We start from the raw sequence: 20,982 nt of genomic DNA on the forward strand, positions 1-20,982 counted from the left end.
TAATACGTGTATATGTGCGTAAGGCAGAAAAATGGAGATAAATAATTCCCTAGAAGCAAACAACTTAATACCCTGAAGTAGAAAAGCATAGACACTGAAATAGAAATTCATAAGGGAAGTTGTCCAGATGTGTTTCTGAGAGAATGGAAGTACTTTTCACTGGTCTTGCACAGTGACAGAACTTTCTATGATGTTGGAAATACCGTCTGTCTCTACTGTTCAGTTTGGTCACCACTAACCACATGTGACTTTTGACATTTGAAATGTGGCTAGTGCAACTGAGGAGCTGGTGTTTTGTTTTTGTTTTAATTAATTAAATTTAATTAATTTATTTTTTATTTTTATTTATTTATTTATTTTGAGACAAAGTCTCACTATTGTTGCCCAGGCTGGAGTGCAATGGTGCGATCTCAGCTCACTGCAGCCTCTGCCTCCCGGGTTCAAGCAGTTCCCCTGTCTCAGCGTCCCGAGTAGCTGGGCTTACAGGTGCCTGCCACCACGCCTGGCTAATTTTTTTTTTTTTTTTGAGACGGAGACTCGCTCTCTCGCCAGGCTGAGTGCAGTGGCACGATGTCTGCTCACTGCAACCTCTGCCTCCTGGGTTCAAGCAATTCTTTTGCCTCAGCCTCCCGAGTAGCTGGGATTACAGGTGCCTGCCACCACGCCTGGCTAATTTTTGTATTTTTAGTAGAGACGCGGTTTCGCCATGTTGGCCAGACTGGTCTTGAACTCCTGACCTCAGGTGATCTGCCCGCGTTGGCCTCCCAAAGTGCTGGGATTACAGGCGTGAGCCACTGCATCTGGCCTACTTTTTATATTCTTAGTAGAGACAGGGTTTCACCATGTTGACCAGGCTGGTCTTGAACTCCTGACCTCAGGTGATCCACCTGCCTTGGTCTCCCAAAGTGCTGGGATTACAGGCGTGAGCCACTGCGCTGGGCCAATTAATTTACTTTTAAATAGCAACTTGTGGCTAGTAGCTGCCAAATCAGACAGTGCAAATATACAGTAAAGGTGGAGTAGTATCGAAATCAGAATCAATGAGTTTGACCAGGTAAATTTTCATGTTCCCGAAATGTCTGTCTATCTCCAGATAGATGCTTAGGCCATGTAATGAGTTAGTTTATATTTTTTTTGTTTGTTTTGTAACTGATTCCTTTAATTATTCTAGTAAAAGGTGTAGAGAAGTGCAGCTTCAAAGCTGCAATAGCACTTCCAAGGAGCATCAGTCAAGTCCTCTCACCTCAGTTCATCTTCTGATCTCTCAGGCTTTTAAAACTCAGATGTTTGTTTCCACCTTGTCATGTTTCATTGCATCTTTGATCACCTCTGCAGCAGTTCTCCAGAGAAAAGATTATAGGTAGTAACTCATAATATCCCTTTGGCATCAAGAACTGGTATTTACTATATACTCGTTGGCTAATATGTTTCATTATCTGGAGCTTGGGACTCACTGCCTTCAAGGTAACTGCCTCAGAGGTGACATGCTAATCCTTATGTGAGTTTCCCTTCCGTCTCTCCAGGGTGACACCATAAAAAAGAAAGAAAGAAGGAAAGAAAAAGACACTGTCCTTTTACCCCAGCCTTTGTGTCTCAGGAAGCAGATACCCAAAATTATATGGTGGCTTTCTTCATATTGCTGAGGTTGTAGCAGTTAGGATAGAGATGATACATAGCTTATTGATTTGCAACTAGTACAAAGTTTAAATTAATTAAGAGCAAGCAAAGAATTAGAAAAACTAAAAGAAATAAGTATACTCACATTCTGTATCTGTACACCTACCCCGTTTGTTGTTGAAAACCCTGTGCCTGAATTAGTCTGCAGTTATTACTATCCACTTACCCATTTACAAGTGACACCAACATGAGAACTCTTGAAAACTAGAGATTGCCTTTCTCTGTAGTAAGGAGTGTGCTGTATGTACACTAAAGAAATGTTGTGTTCTACAGAGAAACTTGATTGATTATGAGAATTATTGTTTTGTTTTCTTCCGAGGTTTAGCAGCATATTGTTTAGTGGAATTTAGTTTATTATTTAGTTTAGATTTAGTGTCTTAATATCTGTTTTCCCTGTCTCCTAGAAGACTGTAACTACAGCTTCTATGATTACCACAAAGACACTACCTCTCGTCTTGAAAGCAGCAACTGCGACCATGCCTGCCTCTGTGGTGGGCCAGAGACCTACCATTGCTATGGTGACCGCCATCAACAGTCAGAAGGCTGTGCTCAGCACTGATGTGCAGAACACACCAGTCAACCTCCAGACGTCTAGTAAGGTCACTGGGCCTGGGGCAGAGGCTGTCCAAATTGTGGCAAAAAACACAGTCACTCTGGTAAGCCAGCAGCTGCTCCTCATGTGTGATCACATGAGAAGGTTAGGATATGCATTTGTGTAGTATATCCCTTCTAGGCTCCTGCTGGATTTCTCAGTTTCCATCATTCTTCTAGCATACCAAATTCCCCTTTGGGGCTGACAAGGGAATATGGCATTTCTGCTATCTGCTCAAATCACTACAGAAGTGTCCTGACACCAAGGACCAAATTCAGTGCATTATCTGACGTCAAAGTATGACTTGATTTTAGGGAGAAGGTCTCCTTCACAGAGGCATACACACTGTTTCATTTATCTTTCCCTCTCCCTTCACTCTGTCTACAGTGTTTTCCTGTGAAACTTGAGTGCTTAAACTCTCTTATGCTGTATTACTGCCTTGGTGAAAACTCACTGATGATTCTTTTAGTTTAATATCCCTTTAAATTGATTGTACCCAGAAAGTACTGGAGTTAGTTGAGGCACTTTAAAAATATTCAAGAAACTCACAAATTAACCGCGTCAGTGCCCAAGTTTTGTTCAGGAAAAAAAAAAAAAAAAAATCCCTTTAAGGAGGAAGTACTTGAACAAGAATTTTCATGAGAGTTCTAGGATCGAGCCATTTAGAAAACTGATATTCTCTGAAGCTTGGGAGAAATGTATCTAAGTTTTGATGTAAAATTCCTTTAAAATGGCACCTAAGAGCTCTTGGTGGCTTTTGAATGATACCAGTGGTGAGTGAAACTAGAGAGCAATAAAGTGAAGCTTCACCACTTACCCAGGAATTTTTAGAGAAGCAACCAGGTCACTCAACCAGATACTGAGAGTTAGAAAATTTTCTGTAGGAATAAAGCCATTCACTGTTAGCTTATATCAGGAAAAAGCCTATTTGGCTAAGCAGCAAGGTTGATTTTACTTTGGATCCAGTCTTGACTTTTAAAATATATTAGTGCAAAAGTTCTTGAGTGTCAAAGAAAATTGTCTAAGATTTACTGAGCCTGCTCTGTTCTCCATTAGGTGTAGGAGGAAACAGAAGTGTGGTTGGTTCGTTTTATAGGGTAAAGCACGCAGGTGGGAGAGTTAAAAAGTTTCCTAATGCAATGTTAATTCAGATGATGAACTTATGATGAAATGTTGTAGAAAATATTGTCTGATCCAAAGAGTAGTGATGCTAAAAATACTAGCTTTGATACTGAAGCGTGATTGTTCTCTCTGGTTTATTGATCTTCCTCATTTTTTTAGCAGGTTCAGGCAACACCTCCTCAGCCCATCAAAGTACCACAGTTTATCCCCCCTCCTAGACTCACTCCACGTCCAAACTTTCTTCCACAGGTGAGTAAACCAATGGCAAGCCCAATGATAGGTTAGATGGGACAAAAACCCTCATGGGCTCTTTCTAAGTAGCTGTAATGGGGCTTGTCAGCCCAGCTGTCTATCCCACTTAGCTAAAAATTCTGACTGTTGATTTATGTACCATGAAGAAGCTTATTTTGTCATCATGGTTTATTAGCAATGACCAAAGGTAGTAGCAGGGGGAAGTAAAGGAAAGGGAACATTTTCTAAATTTAAAATAATTAAAATCATTATAAACCTTAAACTTACTAGAAGAATTTAGCCAAAGTCTGCCTGGCAGTGGGGAAAGAATGCAATTAACACTTCTTATTTCTTTCCTACATGCCAAAAAGAGTAGGGAAGGAAACAACAGCTAAACCAACTAGTAGAAACCATTCTTCAGTTCTACCCTGGAAAGGATGGTTAAGGATTAAGCATCATGCATAAAGGCAAAGCCTTGCTTCTAAAGGCTCGGGCTAGGGGTCTGTACAGAGGACTTTCTCCCTAGGCCCGAGCAGCCCTGCATTACCATATTCTCCTGAGAGTGTTCTTCCAGCAATTAGGCTAACTTTCACCATTCCCCGTGCAAAATGTCAAGATTTCCCCATTCTGGGCCTTGAGGAGTGTTGACTTCCTTGGTAGAAAGGCTGTGAGAGTTCCCATCTGAGGCCCTAGTTTTCAGACAAAGAGAGAAGAAGAAGGAGTTTTGTGGTTCAGTGGTGTAAATGATTTCCAAGTAGCCTCTGGAGAGAGATTGGGCAATGCTAATACTAGATAAGATGATTTCACTTGTTTATCAGATAAATTCTTAATAAATACCTTAATAAATACCTCGCAGGGTAGTCTGAGAGAGCCCGTGGGAGGGATATCTGCCTTTTTTTTTTTTTTTTTTTTTTGCAATGGAGTCTTGCTTCCATCACACGGGCTGGAGTGCAGTGGCGTGATCTCAGCTCACTGCAATCTCCACCTCCCAGATTCAAGCGATTCTCCTTCCTCAGCCTTCCAAGTAGCTGGGGATTACATGCATGCGCCACCATGCCTGGCTAATTTTTGTATTTTTAGTAGAGACGGGGTTTTGCCATGTTGGCCAGGCTGGTCTCAAACTCCTGACCTCAGGGTGGTCCACCTGCCTCGGCCTCCCAAAGTGCTGGGATTACAGGCCTGAGCCACTGTGCCCGGCCTACCTGCCTATTAGAGTATTAGAGAAGGTTCCTTCAAGCTTTCTTTGATGAGTTGACATTCATTCTGACCTAAAATCCTAGCTGAGTTAGCCTAATAAAACTTTGGAAGAAGGATAAAAATGTCCCAGGCAGAGGACAGAACATGTATATAGTTCCACGGTGGAGAAATGCGTTAAGTTTAAAGAACCAAAGGAGGTTTGCTGTGGCTGAGCACAGAGGGCCATGTGGCTCATGCAAGCTAGAGTTAGAGTTGAGGTTGGAGAAGTCCACTGGGGCCAGAGCTGGTGGAATATTGTAGGCTATGCAGGAACCTGGGCCTTACCCTAAGAGCAGCAGGCATTCATTAAAGCTTTTCAGGCAAGCACTTGATGTGGTCAGATTTATGTTTTAGAAAATTCTTCTTGCCTCTGTGCAGAGAATAAATTGGGAATGGTCAAGACTGTGGGCAGGAAGAAGAGTTAAGACATTGTCAATAATGGTATTAACCAATGTTTAGAGAATCTTGCTACATACTAGGTACTATGCTAGGCACTTACATGGGGTATCTATTTTAATTGTTAAAACAACCCTATGCAAATAGGTATTACTCTTTTTAGGGTAAGGAATCTAAGATTTAGTCCATGTTTTTCAAACAGTGGATCATGACCCACTTGTTGTGAAAGCAGTTTAGTGGATTGTAACCAGATTGTTTAAATAAAATGAATAGAATAGAATAGAATAGGAACTGTTAAGAGTACATAGCACATACTGTGTTCTCTATTTCAGAAAGTTTTTGTTTTTAGAGATACATGTCTATAGGTGCATGCTGATTACAGAGTAAAATACATTTCTTACTGTTAGTTAGTAGCACCCACCACAGGGTCGTTTTAAGTTCAGCCAAACATTCATAGCAACAAGACTTTCATGGGCCACACTTGGCACCAGTCTACTTGGAATGATACAGGACAGAAACCACAGCTTGTGAGCAAGATAGCATCAGACATTTGTCTTCGATAAGTCCATACAGCAGTCCCTACAGCGGTCCAAGGATAGCTCAGGTGTAAGGAAATAAGCTGCTTACCTAAGACAATGGGAAAGCCACCTTGGCATAGAAGCCTTATGCCCACAGGAGCCAATGTATCTTATAAAAACTACATAGGCATGGCTTTCAAGGTCCCCACAATGGATGTGCCCAAGTTATAAGAGTCACCCCACTTAGGGAAGCCCAAATCATGGGGTCCTCTCAAGCCCATCCAGATTTGATTTAGCAATAAGGGAATTTTTTTTTTTTTTTTTTTTTTTTAAGATGGGGTCTCACTCTATGACCCAGGCTGGAGTGCAGTGGCGCTCTCTCAGCTCACTGCAACCTCCACGTCCCGGGTTCAAGCAATCCTCCTGTCTCAGCCTCTCAAATAGCTGGGATTACAAGTGTGTGCCACCATGCCTGGCTAATTTTTGTATTTTTAGTAGAGACGGTGTTTCACCATTTTGGCCAGGCTGGTCTCAAACTCCTGGCCTCAAGTGATCCACCAGCCTCAGCCTCCCAAAGTGTTGGGATTACAGGTGTGAGCCACTGTGCCCGGCCAGTAAGGGGTCATTTTTATCATAAGCAATTTTGCTTAGTAATATAGTTGACATTCTTACCCTTACCAGGTTTCCGGGAGAGCAGAGCTAAAGAGTTAATTGAAGGTCAAACCTCATGCATAAGGGGAAAGGGTTTTGCCCACAGGGTCACAGTTTTAAAAGTTTGAAAAATACTGGCTTATGGCTGGCCGCAGTGGCTCACACCTGTAATCCCAGCACTCTGGGAGGCCAAGGCGGGTGGATCCTGAGGTCAGAAGATCGATACCATCCTGGCCAACATGGTGAAACCCTGTCTCTACTAAAAATACAAAATTAGCTGGGTGTGGTGGCGTGTGCCTGTAGCCCCAGCTACTCAGGAGGCTGGGGCAGGAGAATCACTTGAACCTGGGAGCCGGAGGCTGCCATGAGCCAAGATCGCGCCACTGCACTCCAGCCTGGCAACAGAGCGAGACTCCATCTCAACAACAACAACAACAAAACTGGCTTATAAAAATCAAGTATGTTACCTGAGGTTACACAGCCAGTGAGTGGTAGAACCAGGATTTGAACCCAAGCAAGGCTGACCTCATGTTTTTAACTGTAACTTTTTTTCACTGTTTTCAGTGAGCCACACATAAACTAGGCTAGTGGATAGTGGAGTGAGGATGGAAGTAGACAGATTTGAGAAGTATTTAGAGAGTAGAGGGTGGAGTAAAAAATCATTAAGAGTGATTCCAAAGTTTGTCAAGAAAAGGTATCTTACTGAGGCAATTATAGGAGGAAGAGAGGATTGGAAGAAGAAATTAATGAGTCTTAGATATGTTGAGTTTGAACTTATGAGATACTCAAGTTGAATATAATTCTAAAGCTCAGGAAATGTCTCAGGTTCTGAGGTAAAAATGTGAAAGTCTTCAGTACACAGATGGTAATTGAAGCCATGACATGGGCGAAAGGTCCTAGGAATAATGGGAACATTGGGAAGAAAAGGGGTACCATGGAAAAAAATCCTAAGAAATAGTCACATTTAGGATGAGGCAGAGGAAGAGTAAGCCCACAAAGGAGACCGAGAGGAGGAGTGGCCAAGAACAGGGAGTTAGAGGGCCAGAAATGGGGGTGAGCTGAAGCTGTGGATATGAAGAAATTTCAAATGTGAGTTAAGGCTATTGGCAACATTATGACTATACTATGCACAAGTTCTGGGTGGAACCAGTCTCTGGATTAGGCCTTTGAGCTCAACCAGAAGAGGTGGCATGGTGTAGAAGAGGGAGCTTAGGGTTTAGAATCAAAAGCTGTGTTCTAGGGTGAGGCATGAACCTCAAGAGCTGATGAGTCTTATATAAGATTATATGCCCTGAGGTCTATAGAATTAATATACCAAAATGAACATTAGTAAGTATATTAAATACTATTTCATACATAGAGTGTGGAAGATTTGCTTTTATAGGACTTGAGCAGCTTAAATAATACAATAATTATTCTCTCTTTCCCCTATAGGTTCGACCCAAGCCTGTGGCCCAGAATAACATTCCTATTGCCCCAGCACCACCTCCCATGCTCGCAGCTCCTCAGCTTATCCAGAGGCCCGTCATGCTGACCAAGTTCACCCCCACAACCCTTCCCACATCCCAGAATTCCATCCACCCCGTCCGTGTCGTCAATGGGCAGACTGCAACCATAGCCAAAACGTTCCCCATGGCCCAGCTCACCAGCATTGTGATAGCTACTCCAGGGACCAGACTCGCTGGACCTCAAACTGTACAGCTTAGCAAGCCAAGTCTTGAAAAACAGGTATAGGCAGAGTATGTACCTGCTCTGGGCAGTAGCCTTGCCTTTGAGGCATTTGGCTGCTGGGCTTTCTCTAAATACATTTTCTCAAGGGCTCTTCATCTCACCACCATTGTCAGTAAGATGTCGCTTATGTGCGATAATTCATCCACGTGCAGAAGGGTCATTCTTACTGAAGAAAGTTGGGTTGCTTTTCCCACCATCCCCTCGTAGATGGGCTGGGATTCCTGTGTGAGTGAGCTCCCCCTGGTGGTTCTGATGTGGAAATTCACAGGCTCTGCTACCCTCCGTCAGGAAACAGATGAGGTAGTAAACAGAAAACGCCATGTTAGTTTCGGCCCAATAAGAATCCAGATGAAGACAGGACTGTGAAAGTCAGAAAGAATAAACAAAACAGGGAAAGGGATTTCATTTCAAAGACTTTTCTTTGATTGTTACAGATAACGGGGAGCCAAACAAAAAAAAATTAAAATTTCCAAAAAGCATTCTGTTAACTTTAGAGGATGCAGACATTTTAGCTCAAATATTGAAACATTTCATTTATATTTCTTGAAGTCAGATTTTATCTTAAAAAACGAGGCTAGAGACATACAAGTAACCTGCAAAAATACTTGAAGGTTCTGTAGCAGAAAGACCTCTGAAAACAACAAAAAGGATTTATAGGCAGTCGCCGTATCCTATTTGAAAAACGACTAGTGATGAGAAAGAAGAATTTGGCAAAGAAAAGCATTCTCTCTCAAGAAAGTTGCTTTAAAAAGTCATCGACCTATTTCTAATTGTTCAGTCTTGACTTCTCATTTATCTGAAAATAGTCTGTGGTGATCCTGAATCTTCTGCTTCTGGATGGACCATGATTCAGAGAGGCTGTTCAGATGCTGCCAGCTGCCTTAGTTGTCTTGAGCAGAGGCACCTATGCATAGAGTACTAGGCCTTATACCCAGGCAGCTCACAAATGCAGTAGACCTTGCACTCAAGAAGCTCTAGGTATCAAAATCTGTGCTTAGGAAATACAAGAACACGTCTCAATTCCTGGGGAACCTATTCAAACCCCAGGAAGTGCTTTGAGAAACATTCAGAAATAAATTACTTGTTATTATTTTTTGAGACAGAGTTTTGCTCTTGTTGCCCAGGCTGGAGTGCAATGGCACAATCTCAGCTCACCACAACCTCCACCTCCCAGGTTCAAGCGATTCTCCTTGCCTCAGCCTCCTGAGTAGCTGGGATTATAGGTGTGAGCCACCACATCTGGCTAATTTTAATATTTTTAGTAGAGACGGGGTTTCTCCGTGTTGGTCAGGCTGGTATCAAACTCCCAACCTCAGGTGACCTGCCTGCCTCGGCCTCCCAAAGTGCTGGATTACAGGCATGAGCCACCACGCCCAGCCCAGAAATGAATTATTTACACATATTTTAAAACAGAAAATTTCAAACTTATTGACAGCAGAACTTTGGTATTAAGCTACTGAGAGTCAAATGCTCAAGCTCATGAGTTTGGGTGGGGACATGTTGTCTTGCGCTGGCTCTCAAAGAACTTCTGAGGAGCCTCAGTGTTCCTCAGAACCTGGTTTCACAACACTATTTTAGGTTATTAAATATTATTTCTCTTTACCTCTTTTTTTGATAAAGGTATTTTAGGAGACAAATTATTTTGGTTTCATTTTTACATTTCTTTTCTGATTACAAAGATAATACAAGTTCATTTTTAAAACAAATTCAGACATTACAAAAATATAAATTGTAGAAAGTGCTTTTCCGCATAATCTAAAGAGAGAATAAACTTTTACCATAATTTTACCCCCAAGAGTTAATTACTATTAACAGTTTAGATTATATTCTTACAGTTTTTTTTTTTTTCTTTTCTTTTTCTTTTTTTTTTTTTTTTTTTTTTTTGAGACAGAGTTTTACTCTTGTCATCCAGGCTGGAGTGCAGTGGTGGGATCTCGGCTCACTGCAACCTCCACCTCCCAGATTCAAACAATTCTCCTGCCTCAGCTTACCGAGTAGCTGAGATTACAGGTGCCCACCACCTCACCTGGCTAATTTTTGTATTTTTAGTAGATACAGGGTTTCACCGTGTTAGCCAGGCTGGTCTCAAACTCCTGACCTCAGGTGACCCACTTGCCTAGGCCTCCCAAAGTGGTGGGATTACTGGCGTGAGCCACCACGCACGTCCGCCAGATATTTTCTATGTACATGTAAAACATTTTTTAAGCAAAAACCAAAATCAAACTATATATTTTGTAATTTGTTTTTTTTCCTACTTTAATAGATCTTAAACATCTTTTCATGTCCTGGCCTTCATGTTGATAGAGCTTTTTATTTTAATTATAATATTACAAAAAGATATCCTTGAATTCTTAAGAATTAAAATAATTTCTTTTGTAGCAGTAAATTTCATGTTCTCTCCCTCTCGGAGTCTTGCTCTGTTGCCCAGGCTGGAGTGCAGTGGCACCATCTTGGCTCACTGCAAGCTCCGCCTCCTGGGTTCACACCATTCTCCTGCCTCAGCCTCCCAAGTAGCTGGGACTACAGGCGCCTGCCACCACACCCGGCCAATGTTCTCTCTTCTTTTTGGTCTAATAAAGGAATTCAGTCATTGTTATTTTAGTTTGCTGGGCAGCCTGGTGTAATAGTCTTAGAGGTTACCAAGCCCAATCAGTAGAGTCTCTCTTTACACTAGATTGCATTCTCTGGATTCTCTTACTTTATTTCTTTCAACTAGCCTTCTTTTCTATTTATATTTCATTTCCAATATCACATTTATAGCCAGTAAGAGATCTCATAGATCTTAGAGCTAAAGGTAAAACAACGTAATGTTTGTAGCCATGGAAGAACCTGTTCACAGAGTTACCAAACCTGTATCCAACGTTCTCTCTATGACCAGGCTAAATGGGTTCCCTTTTGCTTTCTGCTATTCCCTTTTGCTTTCTGCTATTCCCTTTAGATAATAACATCATTCATTTAATAAAAATGTGTTAAGTGCTGGTTGCTATGCTGCATGTGGTGCCCATATGTAAGGTGGATAAACTAAAGCCTGTACCCTCACGGAACTCAGTTTCTAGTGTGTTTGGAGCAGGCACTGAGGCTGTGTCTCCAGGCGAAGGAAGCATGGCCTCCCACATTGGCATAGGAATGGGAGAAGGCAATGCCAGTTCTAACAGCAGTGGTCTCATGTGTCCTTCCCCTGTCAGACATAACCAACTTCCTTATCCACCCCAGATAAGAGATCTTATCCCTTATTAGAAACCACATTACATTGTGGCTCTGAGAAAACAAGTGGTAAGGTTTAAAAATCTCTGAAGCTGAATACTTGTTTTAGACAGAAAAGTAGATGAAGCCAGAAGACTTATGATAGAGCCTCCACATCACCTCCCTTTGTGTCCTTATCCTCTCCAGCGCTCTAAAATGGGGCTAACACCTGTTGGTGATGAAATGAGATAAGGTATTTAATGTTTATTAGACTGTGCCTGATGGAGTTCTCAGGAATTATGTTTCTTTCTTCTCCACCCCACTGCACACCCTGCAACAAAGACTTCTATGTATGTCGTCAAGGTGGAGCTACTGAAAAATATCTAAGGTTCTATGGGGAAAAAAATTGCCACATTACCATAAATTTCATAGGAATCTACACAGTATCTTCTAAAGAGGAGTACTTACAAGATAATAATATTATCCGATGTATTATCTTCAAATTTCTGTTTTCCCTGTTTAGTAAACCCGTGCTAATGCCTCCCGTTACCCCAGTTTAATACTGGTGCTATAGTAGGGAAAATAGATCCAAGTGACCAAACCATGAGTTTTGCTTTGCCTTCAATCCCAATCTGGATGAACAAAATTATTTGGACATTTATTTGCATCTGCCTAACTTTGATTTTTCATGCAGACAGGTATATAAAGTGTACTTGATTAACTTCATTCTAGGTTTGTGCAGAGTTTTTGGATTCTTTTATGATACCAAAAAGAATAGGAGTTGCAAATTCTGATAACCGTGGGTTCGAAGAGGAGATGTAAGTGAGTGAAACAGGCTAGGAGTAAACAACTGGATTTTTTATTTATTTTTCCACTTTCAGTGGGAACATGAGTATAAGAGATATCCCACGTTTATTCTTAATTCCCCTTTAAAATAATAAGTAAGACAAGCGTGATAATAATTGACAATAGAAAATGGAAGAAACTGTGGCAAACTGCACAGTAATATGCTTCAGCTCAAGGAAGCAGCTGCTTCTTGGCAATAACAAAGTTTTATCACATGGAGACTTTTTCAAGAAAAGCCTGAAATCCAGATGTTTTTAAAAGTTGCCTAGTTGTTAAAATACTGGTAACTGTTTAAACACCATATAGGCAGAAAATAACATCTACAAGACAACTTCGAGTCTGCGTAATGGTTTATAATGTCAGATAGAGACCAAATTTCAGGTGCATCAAAGAGATATCTATGAATTCTTTTTTGTTTTCTAATCCAATGTTTTTTTTAAAATTGAGGTGAAATCACATAAAATTAATCATTTTAGAGTAACAGTTCAGTAGCATTTAGTATATTCACAGTATTGTGCAACCACCACTTCTATTAAGTTCTACAACATTTTCATTACCCCAAAATAAAACCCAGTATCCATTAAGCAGTTACTTAACTCTTGCCCTCCACCCTGCCACTGGCAATCACCAATCTGCTTTCTGTCTCCATAGATTTACCTGTTCTGGGTATTTCATATACATAGAATCATACAATATGTGATTCTTATGTCTGGCTGCTTTCACTTAGCATGTTTTTGAGAGTCATCCATATGGTAATACGTATCAGTGCCCTCTTCTGTTTTAAATGGCTGAATAATATTCCATGACATGTATATACCACAATTTGTTTATTCATTCATCTCTTGATAGACCTAGGAAATCATAAGACATTGGTTGGTTCCACTTTTTGGCTATTGTGAATAGTACTGCTGTGAACATTCATGTGCAAGCATTTGAATGACTACTTGTTTTCAGTTCTTTGGGGTATATACTTAGGAGTAGAAATTGCTAGGTCATACAGTAATTCTGCTCAGCTATTTGAAGAACTGCCAAACTGTTTTCCACGGCAACTGAATCATTTTTCATTCCCAACAGCGGTATATGAGCGTTCCATTTTCTCCACATCCTTACCACACCTATTACTTTCCTTTTTGTTTCATTTATAGCCATTTCAGTGGGTGCGAAGTAGTGTTGATGTGCATTTCCCTAATGACTAATGATGGTGAGCATCTTTTCATGTGCTTCTTGGCCATTTGTACATCAATGAAAAAAGGTCTATTCAAATCCTTGGCAAATTTCTAAATTGGGTTGTTTTTCTGTTGTTGAGTTGTAAGAGTTCTTTATATAATCTGGATACTAGACCCTTACCAGATACATGATTTGCAAATATTTTCTCCCGTTCCGTAGTTTGCCTTTTTGCTTTCTTGATACAGTCCTTTGATACACAGCTGATTTTTGTCTTGATCTTGTACCCTACAACTTTGCTGAATTTATTTATTAGCTCTAGTATTTGTTTTATGGATTCTTTGAGTTTTTTTCTGTGTAGGATCATGTCATCTGCAAATAGAGATTTACATCTTCCTTTCCAATTTGGGTGTCTTTTATTTCTTTTTCTTGCCTAATTGCTCTGACCTAAACTTCCAGTACAATATCAAATAGCAATGGTGAAAGCAAACATTCTTGTCTTGTCGCTGATCTGAAGTGGAAAGTTTTCACCATTGAGTATGATGTTAGCTGTGTTTTCATAAATGTTTTTTCTAAAGTCAAGGAAATTCCCTTTTATTCCAAGCTTTCTGAGTGTTTTTATGAACAGATACTGGAATTTTTTAAATAAAAAATGTACACGTATAAGGTATACAATAAGATGGTTTGATATACATAGTAATATGATTAATGTAATCAAGCTAATTAATATATCTCCTCACATAGTTAACCCTTTTTGTGTGTGTAGTGGGGTGCTACATTTTGACAAATGCTTTTTCTACACCAATTGAGATGTCATTTTTTTTTTTTCCCCTTTGGTTCTGTTAACATGGTATATTATATTGATTTTCTTACGTTGAACCACCCTTCCATTCTTGGGATAAATCTGGCTTTATCATGGTGTATCATCATTTTAATATGCTCTTGAATTCAGTTTACTGGTGTTTTGTTGAGGAACTTTTGTTGTTGTTGAGAGTTTTTGCATCTATATTCATAAGGGATATTGGTCTGTAATTTTCTATTCTTTTTGTTTTTGCTTTTTTGGAGGCAGGGTCTCGTTCTGTTACCCAGACTGGAGTGTAGTGGTGCAATTGCTGCTCACTGCAGCCTCAACTTCCCAGACTCAAGTGATCCTCCCATTTCAGCCTCCCAAGTAGCTAGGACTACAGGCATGCACCACCATCCCTGGCTAATTTTTTTACATTTTTTTGTAGAGATGGGGTCTTACTTTCTTGCCCAGGCAGGTCTTGAACTCCCAGGCTCAAGTGATCCCCCGACCTTGGCTTCCCAAAGTGTTAGAATTATAGGCATGAGCCACCAAGCCTGGCCTATAATTTAATTTAATTTTTTTCTTTTGAGACACGGCAGGATCTTGCTCTGTCACCCAGGCTGGAGTACAGTGGCACGATTTCGGCTCAAGTGATCCTCCCACCTCAGCCTCCCAAGTAGCTGGGACTACAGTTGTGCACCACCATGCCTGGCTAATTTTTATATATATATTATATATATATTAAATATATGTATTATATATAATATATATAATATATATTTTTTTTATATATTTTTTTTTTTTTTTTTTTTTTGAGACCAGGTTTTGTCATGTTGCTCAGGCTGGTCTTGAACCACCCTGAGCTCAAGCTAGCCTCCTGCCTTGGCCTCCCAAAGTGCTGGGATTACAGGCGTGAGCCACTGCACCCAGCCCATTTTCTGTTCTTTGGTGTCTTTGGCTTTGGTATCAGAGTAGTGCTGGCCTCGTAGAATGATTTAAGAGTGTATTTTCTGGAATTTGAGACAGATCGGTGCTAATTCTTCAAATGTTTGGTAGAATTCACTAATAAAACCATCTGATCTTGTACTTTTTCTTTTTGGGGGAGAATTTTGATTACTGTTTCAATCTCTAGTTGTTACAGGTCTGTTGAGATTTTCTGTATCTTGAGTCAATTTTGGTAATGTGTGTGTTTTTAGGAATTTTCCATTGCACCTATGTTGTCTAGTTTGTTGGTGTACAGTTTCTCAGTATATTCTCCTATAATCCTTTTGAATTCTGTGAGATGTAATGTCCTCAGTTTCATTTTTGGTTTTAGTTATTTGTATCTTCTTTTTTTCTTAGTCTAAACCAGAGGTTTGTCAATTTTGTTATTCTTTTTGAAGAATCACCTTTTGGTTTTGTTGATTTTGTTGTTGTTCTCTATTTCATTTATCCTCATCCTAGTCTTTTAATTTCTTTTTTTTTTTGGCTTTGAATTTAGTTCTTTTTCTGTTTCTTAAGTTGTAAAGTTAGGTTATTGATTTGAGCTCTTTCTTCTTTTTTAATATAGACTCTTAGCAGCTATAAGTTTCCCTCTGAGTACCGCTTTCACAGCATCGCATAAGTTTTGGTATGTTGTGGCCTTGTTTTCATTTCTCTCAAAGTATTTTCTAATTTCCCTAGTGATTTCTTCTTTTACCCATTGCTTGTTTAAGAATGTATTGTTTAATTTCCATACACTTGTGAGTTTTCCAGTTTTCTGTTGTCATTAATTTCTAGCTTCTTTCCATTGTGGTTGGTGAAGATACACTTATGTGATTCTAGTCTTTCTAAATTTATTAATATTTGTTTTGTGGCCTAACATATAATCTGTCCTGGAGAATGTTTCATGTACACTTGATAAAAATATGCATGCTGCTCTTGTGTAGTGGAGTATTCTTCATATGCCTGACAAGTCTAATTGGTGTATGGTGTTCAAGTTCCCTATGTCCTTTTTAATCTCTGCACAAGTTTTATCCATTACTTCAAGTGGGATATTGAAGTCTCCATTTATTATTGTAGAATTGTTTATTTCTGTCCTCAATTCTTTCGAAATTTTTTTCATATATTTTGGGGCTCTGTTGTTTGGTACATATATGATTATAACTGTTATATCATCTTTTTGAATCAACCCTTTTGTCAGTATATTATATAATGAGCTTCTTTGTCTCTTGTAACAGTTGTTGACTTTAAGTCACTTTTGTCTGATAGTCCTATAGCCATTCATTATAAACATCCTTTCACTTTCAACCTTTTTGTGTCTTTTTCTCTAAAATGAGTCTCTCTTACAGCATATAGTTAGATCATGTGTTTTGTTCATTCTGCCAGTCTGTCTTTTAATTGGTGAGTTTAATTCAGTTACATTTAAGTGATTACTGATAAGGAAGGACTTAATGCCATTTTGCTATTTGTTTTCTGTATATCTTATGTTTTTTATTCTTCATTTCCTCTAATACTGCCTTTTGGTTTGATTTTTTTTCCTAGTGTGTCATTTTCATGCTTTCCTCATTTCTGTTTCTGTATATAATTATTTTCTTAGTGGTTACCATGGGGATTACAGTTAACATTCATACATTTTTAACAGTCTAGTTTGAATTAACCCCAGCTTAGATTTTTAAAACCCTGCTTGTATGGTTTCAGTCAAAGCCCCAATCTCAGCATCATGTAATATATCCATGTAACAAACCTGCGTTGTACCCTCAAATCTAAAATAAAAATAAATAAATAAATAAATAATAAAAGCTTTGCCAATGACAATAAAGGAAAAAGAAACTCTGCTCCTATACAGTTCTGCCCCCACTTTATGTTGTTACTGTCACAAATTATATCTTATACATTGTGTACCCACTAATACAGATTTATAATTACTTTGTGCATTTGTCTTTTAAGTCGTATAGGAAACAAAAAGAGAAGTTAAAAATAAAATAAATAATAACACTGGCTTTTATATTTATTCATCTAGTTAGCTTTATTGGAGTTCTTATTTCTTTATATGGCTTCCAGTTACTGTCTAGTGTCCTTTCATTTCAGCCTGAAGGGACTCGCTTTAACATCTCTTTTAGAACTAGTATACTAGTAGTGAATGTCCTCTGGTTTTGTTTATCTGGGAGTGTCTTAATTTCTCCATTTTTGAAGAATGGTTTTGCAGGATATAGAATTCTTGGTTGATAGGGGTTTTTTTTGCTCAGCACTTTAAATATATTAACCCATTTCCTTCTGGTCTGTAACTTAGTTGGATGGTTCTGGCTGATAGTCCCTCACAAGTTTGCAGTCAAACTAGTTGGCTAGAGCTGCAGTAATTTTAAGACTGTGCTACAGCTTAATAATCCACGTCTGAGCTCATCACATGGTTGTTGGCAGACCTCACTTCTTCTTCACTGGCTGTTGGCTGGAGGTTCCGTTCGTCACACCTGGGCCTCTCCGTAGTGCTGCTCACAACGTGGCAGCTGGCTTCCCCCAGAGCAAGAGATCCATGAATGAAAGACACCCTCCACTACCACCAATGTCTTGATTGTTTTATTTGTATTTTTGTTTTTGGATACTTTTGGTATTATTTATATAGCACTGAGATAATCATGCTTTTTCTTGCATGAGAGAGAGAAATTTAAACCTTGGGTAATTTTTTAGTGGAGAGGAATTGATTTGCCCTTCCTTAAAAGCATTGCCGCTAATTGCTTTACTCAGCCTTAGAAATGTAAGTAAGAGACTCCAAGAGACTTCACACAGCCTTGGAATGGAACAGCACACCCTTATAGTTGACCTTCTTTTCTCCCTCCTCCATCATACTTCTGTCCTTCCTATTCAAAGAGACATGAAAATAAGCTTTCTGGGCATCCAGGACTTTTAAAATGTCACTGTAAACTACTTTCCCATTGGTGGTTTGTTTTATGGAGGAAATGTGTCCTTTTTGATTAAAAATTGTGTGTGTGTGTGTGTGTGTGTGTGATGGAGAGAGAAAGACCTGAGTGATTGTCCCTTAGATCATACTCTTCACTCAGAAGACCAATCAGCTCTTTACTGTACACCTGCTCTGCATGAAGTACCATAATAGGCGCAAAGGGGTGCAAAAACAAGAGGTGCATAAAACAATTCCCATTCTTACATAGCTTTTAGTATAAAGGGGGAAATATGAGAGAACACCAGTGGGGAAAAAATGCAAAGCAGCCTTTGTGCCCCAGAGCACTGGTTGCCACAGTATTGATAAGGCAGATGCTTACGCTTTCCTTACGTAATCATATAAAAGCAGAAGGAAGATATGGAAGTGACCAGGAAAGAAAATGAAAGATCTTTCTGCTTGTGTTAGTTTTTCAGATCTAGTAAAATATTTCCAGCATAATGATTTTTGAGAGCTTTAGATGTCTTGTTTGTAGGACCAAAGTCTCATGTAGCCCCTGCCCATCAATAACCAGTTTTATTCTCACTTATTTAATTATTGTTGCCATATGAAAGGAGCATTACTTCCACATTTTTTCTAATTTTGAAAAAGTAAATTAGGTTTGTGTTTACAGTTTTATATTTCCTGTTTTAAAATTATTTGAGTATTTACAGAGAACTTCATAAAATGAGTTAGCCATTGGTCATGGTAAGAATAGTAATGGGGCCGGGCACAGTGGCTCATGCCTGTAATCCCAGCACTTTGGGAGGCCGAGGTGGGTGGATCTTGAGGTCGGGAGTTCAAGACCAGCCTGGCCAACATGGTGAAACCAGTCTCTACTAAAAATACAAGAAAACGATTAGCCAGTTGTGGTGGCACGTGCCTGTAATCCCAGCTACTCCAGAGGCTGAGGCAGAGTATTGCTTAAACCTGGAGGGGTGGAAGTTGCAGTGAGCCGAGATCGCACCACTGCACTCCAGCCTCCGTCTCAAAAAAAAGAGAATAGTAGTGCAAGCCCAGTCTACCAGTATGCTAACTACCTTTAGTATTTGAAGATGGTAATCAACTGGTGTTTCTTCTGCTTGAGTAGACGCTTCTGGAAGAAGAGGCTTGGAAAAATTAGGAAGTCAGCCTCTTGCAAGATGGCCCACTCTTAGCAATTGCATCTCTCCTCTGATGGATTATATAGACAGATTTTTAATATTCCGTGTAAGGGTAGTTCTGCAGTCTCTCTGAGATTATGACTGGAAGTGTTCTGAAATAGAAGGCTATGTATGTAAGTTGTTTTCAATATCATTCTGATCTTAAGCAGGTTGTGGGCTGGAGCTTGACCTATAATATAAAAACAGTGGGTGGCTCATGTCTGTAATCCCAGCACTTTGGGCGGCTGAGGTGGGCAGATCACCTGAGGTCGGGAGTTCAAGACCAGCCTGACCAACATGGTGAAACCCCGTCTCTACTAAAAATACAAAAATTAGCCGGGTGTGGTGGTGGGTGCCTGTAATCCCAGGTACTAGGGAGGTTGAGGCAGGAGAATTGCTTGAACTTAGGAGGCGGAGGTTGCAGTGAACTGAGTGCCATTGCACTCCAGCCTGGGCAACGAGAGCAAAACTCCTTCTCAAAACAACAACAGCAGCAGCAAAAAAATCAGCAGGCTTGCTTCTGGGAAACTACCCCCACATCCTAAAATACATGGAAATCAGAAAGGACAACCTGTACAATATTTTTATACTTAGGAATTAAATTGTATTTTTCTTTCCATATACCTTATTTAGGGTTGTATTTATAGATCCATATGTAGCCATGCAATATAATAACTTCAACAGGGGCTTTACATTTTAGTTGCCCCTCCCCCCATGAAATCTATAGTATTAACTTTTGTATTAATATGTTCCACATTTGAATATGTTGTCTTCTTTCTTGCTACTATTAAACTTCTGATTGCTTCACCCTTTTAATAAAAAACAAATTCTGAATTTTTATTTAATTTTTCTTTCCTAGACAGTTAAATCTCACACAGAAACAGATGAGAAACAAACAGAGAACCGCACCGTCACCCCACCTGCTGCACCCAAACCAAAACGGGAGGAGAACCCTCAGGTAGGCCTGTGTTTCCAAAGGCAGGTTGCAGTCTATGGTGTATGGTTTATTCTCATGTACCAGAAGGGGCACCTACTCTCTGAATGATGAAATGAACTTGATGTTCATCTTCTAATGCACTTTTATTATTCAGCAATGTTATTGCCAAGTCAAATTGGTCTAGAGTGGAATTCTTAGACTGTAGTCTTGAGGGTCCATGCACTTGTACATAGGCATTTTGATTGTATCAAAGGAAAAGTTTTTTAAAACATTATTCTTCATATGCATGTTACAAATTCGAAATGTTAAGATGAACGATGATTTTCCCAGCTGTCCCATTGCGTTCCTAATCATTACTGTGTTGTGTTTGTCTCAGCCAACATTTATAAGATATCCAGTTCACTCAGCTAATGTGTATTTATATTATCAATTGCAGTTATTAAATGTGCATTTTGTTATAACCATTGTATTACATTAGAACACCAAACCCAAAATGAATTAGCTCAAAAGTAATCCATTGAAGCATAAAAGTAGGGATGAAAATAGTAACATCTATACCACAATTTAGGATACAATTATAAACATAAATAGCAAAGAAGACCCTGATAAAAATATAGAATGTGAATCTGTATGTCCTTAGACAAGGAGATTTTTTCAGTTTGATGCTTTTGCATAAGCAGCTATAAACAGAAAATGTAGACAGGTAATATGATGATGAATATCTGACAGTTAGATTTCATTTGACCAGTAATTCACTTGCCTCTATCCTTAGTGCATTCTTCATAATGAAACCATGTGAAATAGTGGCATAAAGTCATCAAAGCTTCATGCCATTTTTTTAAAGTAGTGATTTATTGGGCCAGTTCAGGCTTCCTAA

At 39.4% G+C, this 20,982-nt stretch overlaps 1 protein-coding gene across 50 annotated transcripts in view; it reads left to right on the forward strand.

The window, feature by feature from the left end:
• Window positions 1-20,982, forward strand: part of PHF21A (PHD finger protein 21A) — a 194,256-nt gene that overhangs the window by 149,610 nt on the left and 23,664 nt on the right. For 13 of the 50 annotated variants that reach the window (XR_010580805.2, XR_012423288.1, XR_012423292.1 and 10 more), the window contains 4 exons: window positions 2,082-2,333; window positions 3,551-3,640; window positions 7,858-8,151; window positions 20,028-20,126. Coding sequence is in view for 40 of the 50 variants with exons in the window: in XM_065528258.2 (XP_065384330.1) it covers window positions 2,082-2,333; window positions 3,551-3,640; window positions 7,858-8,151; window positions 20,028-20,126 (735 nt within the window). In the remaining 10 variants the exon portion in view is untranslated. The remainder of the gene's footprint in view (window positions 1-2,081; window positions 2,334-3,550; window positions 3,641-7,857; window positions 8,152-20,027; window positions 20,127-20,982) is intronic. The other 37 variants (XR_012423294.1, XR_012423289.1, XR_012423291.1 and 34 more) reach the window with 5 other exon arrangements.

The sequence above is a fragment of the Macaca fascicularis genome, chromosome 14 (assembly GCF_037993035.2).
Source record: "Macaca fascicularis isolate 582-1 chromosome 14, T2T-MFA8v1.1".
NCBI lineage: Eukaryota > Metazoa > Chordata > Mammalia > Primates > Cercopithecidae > Macaca > Macaca fascicularis.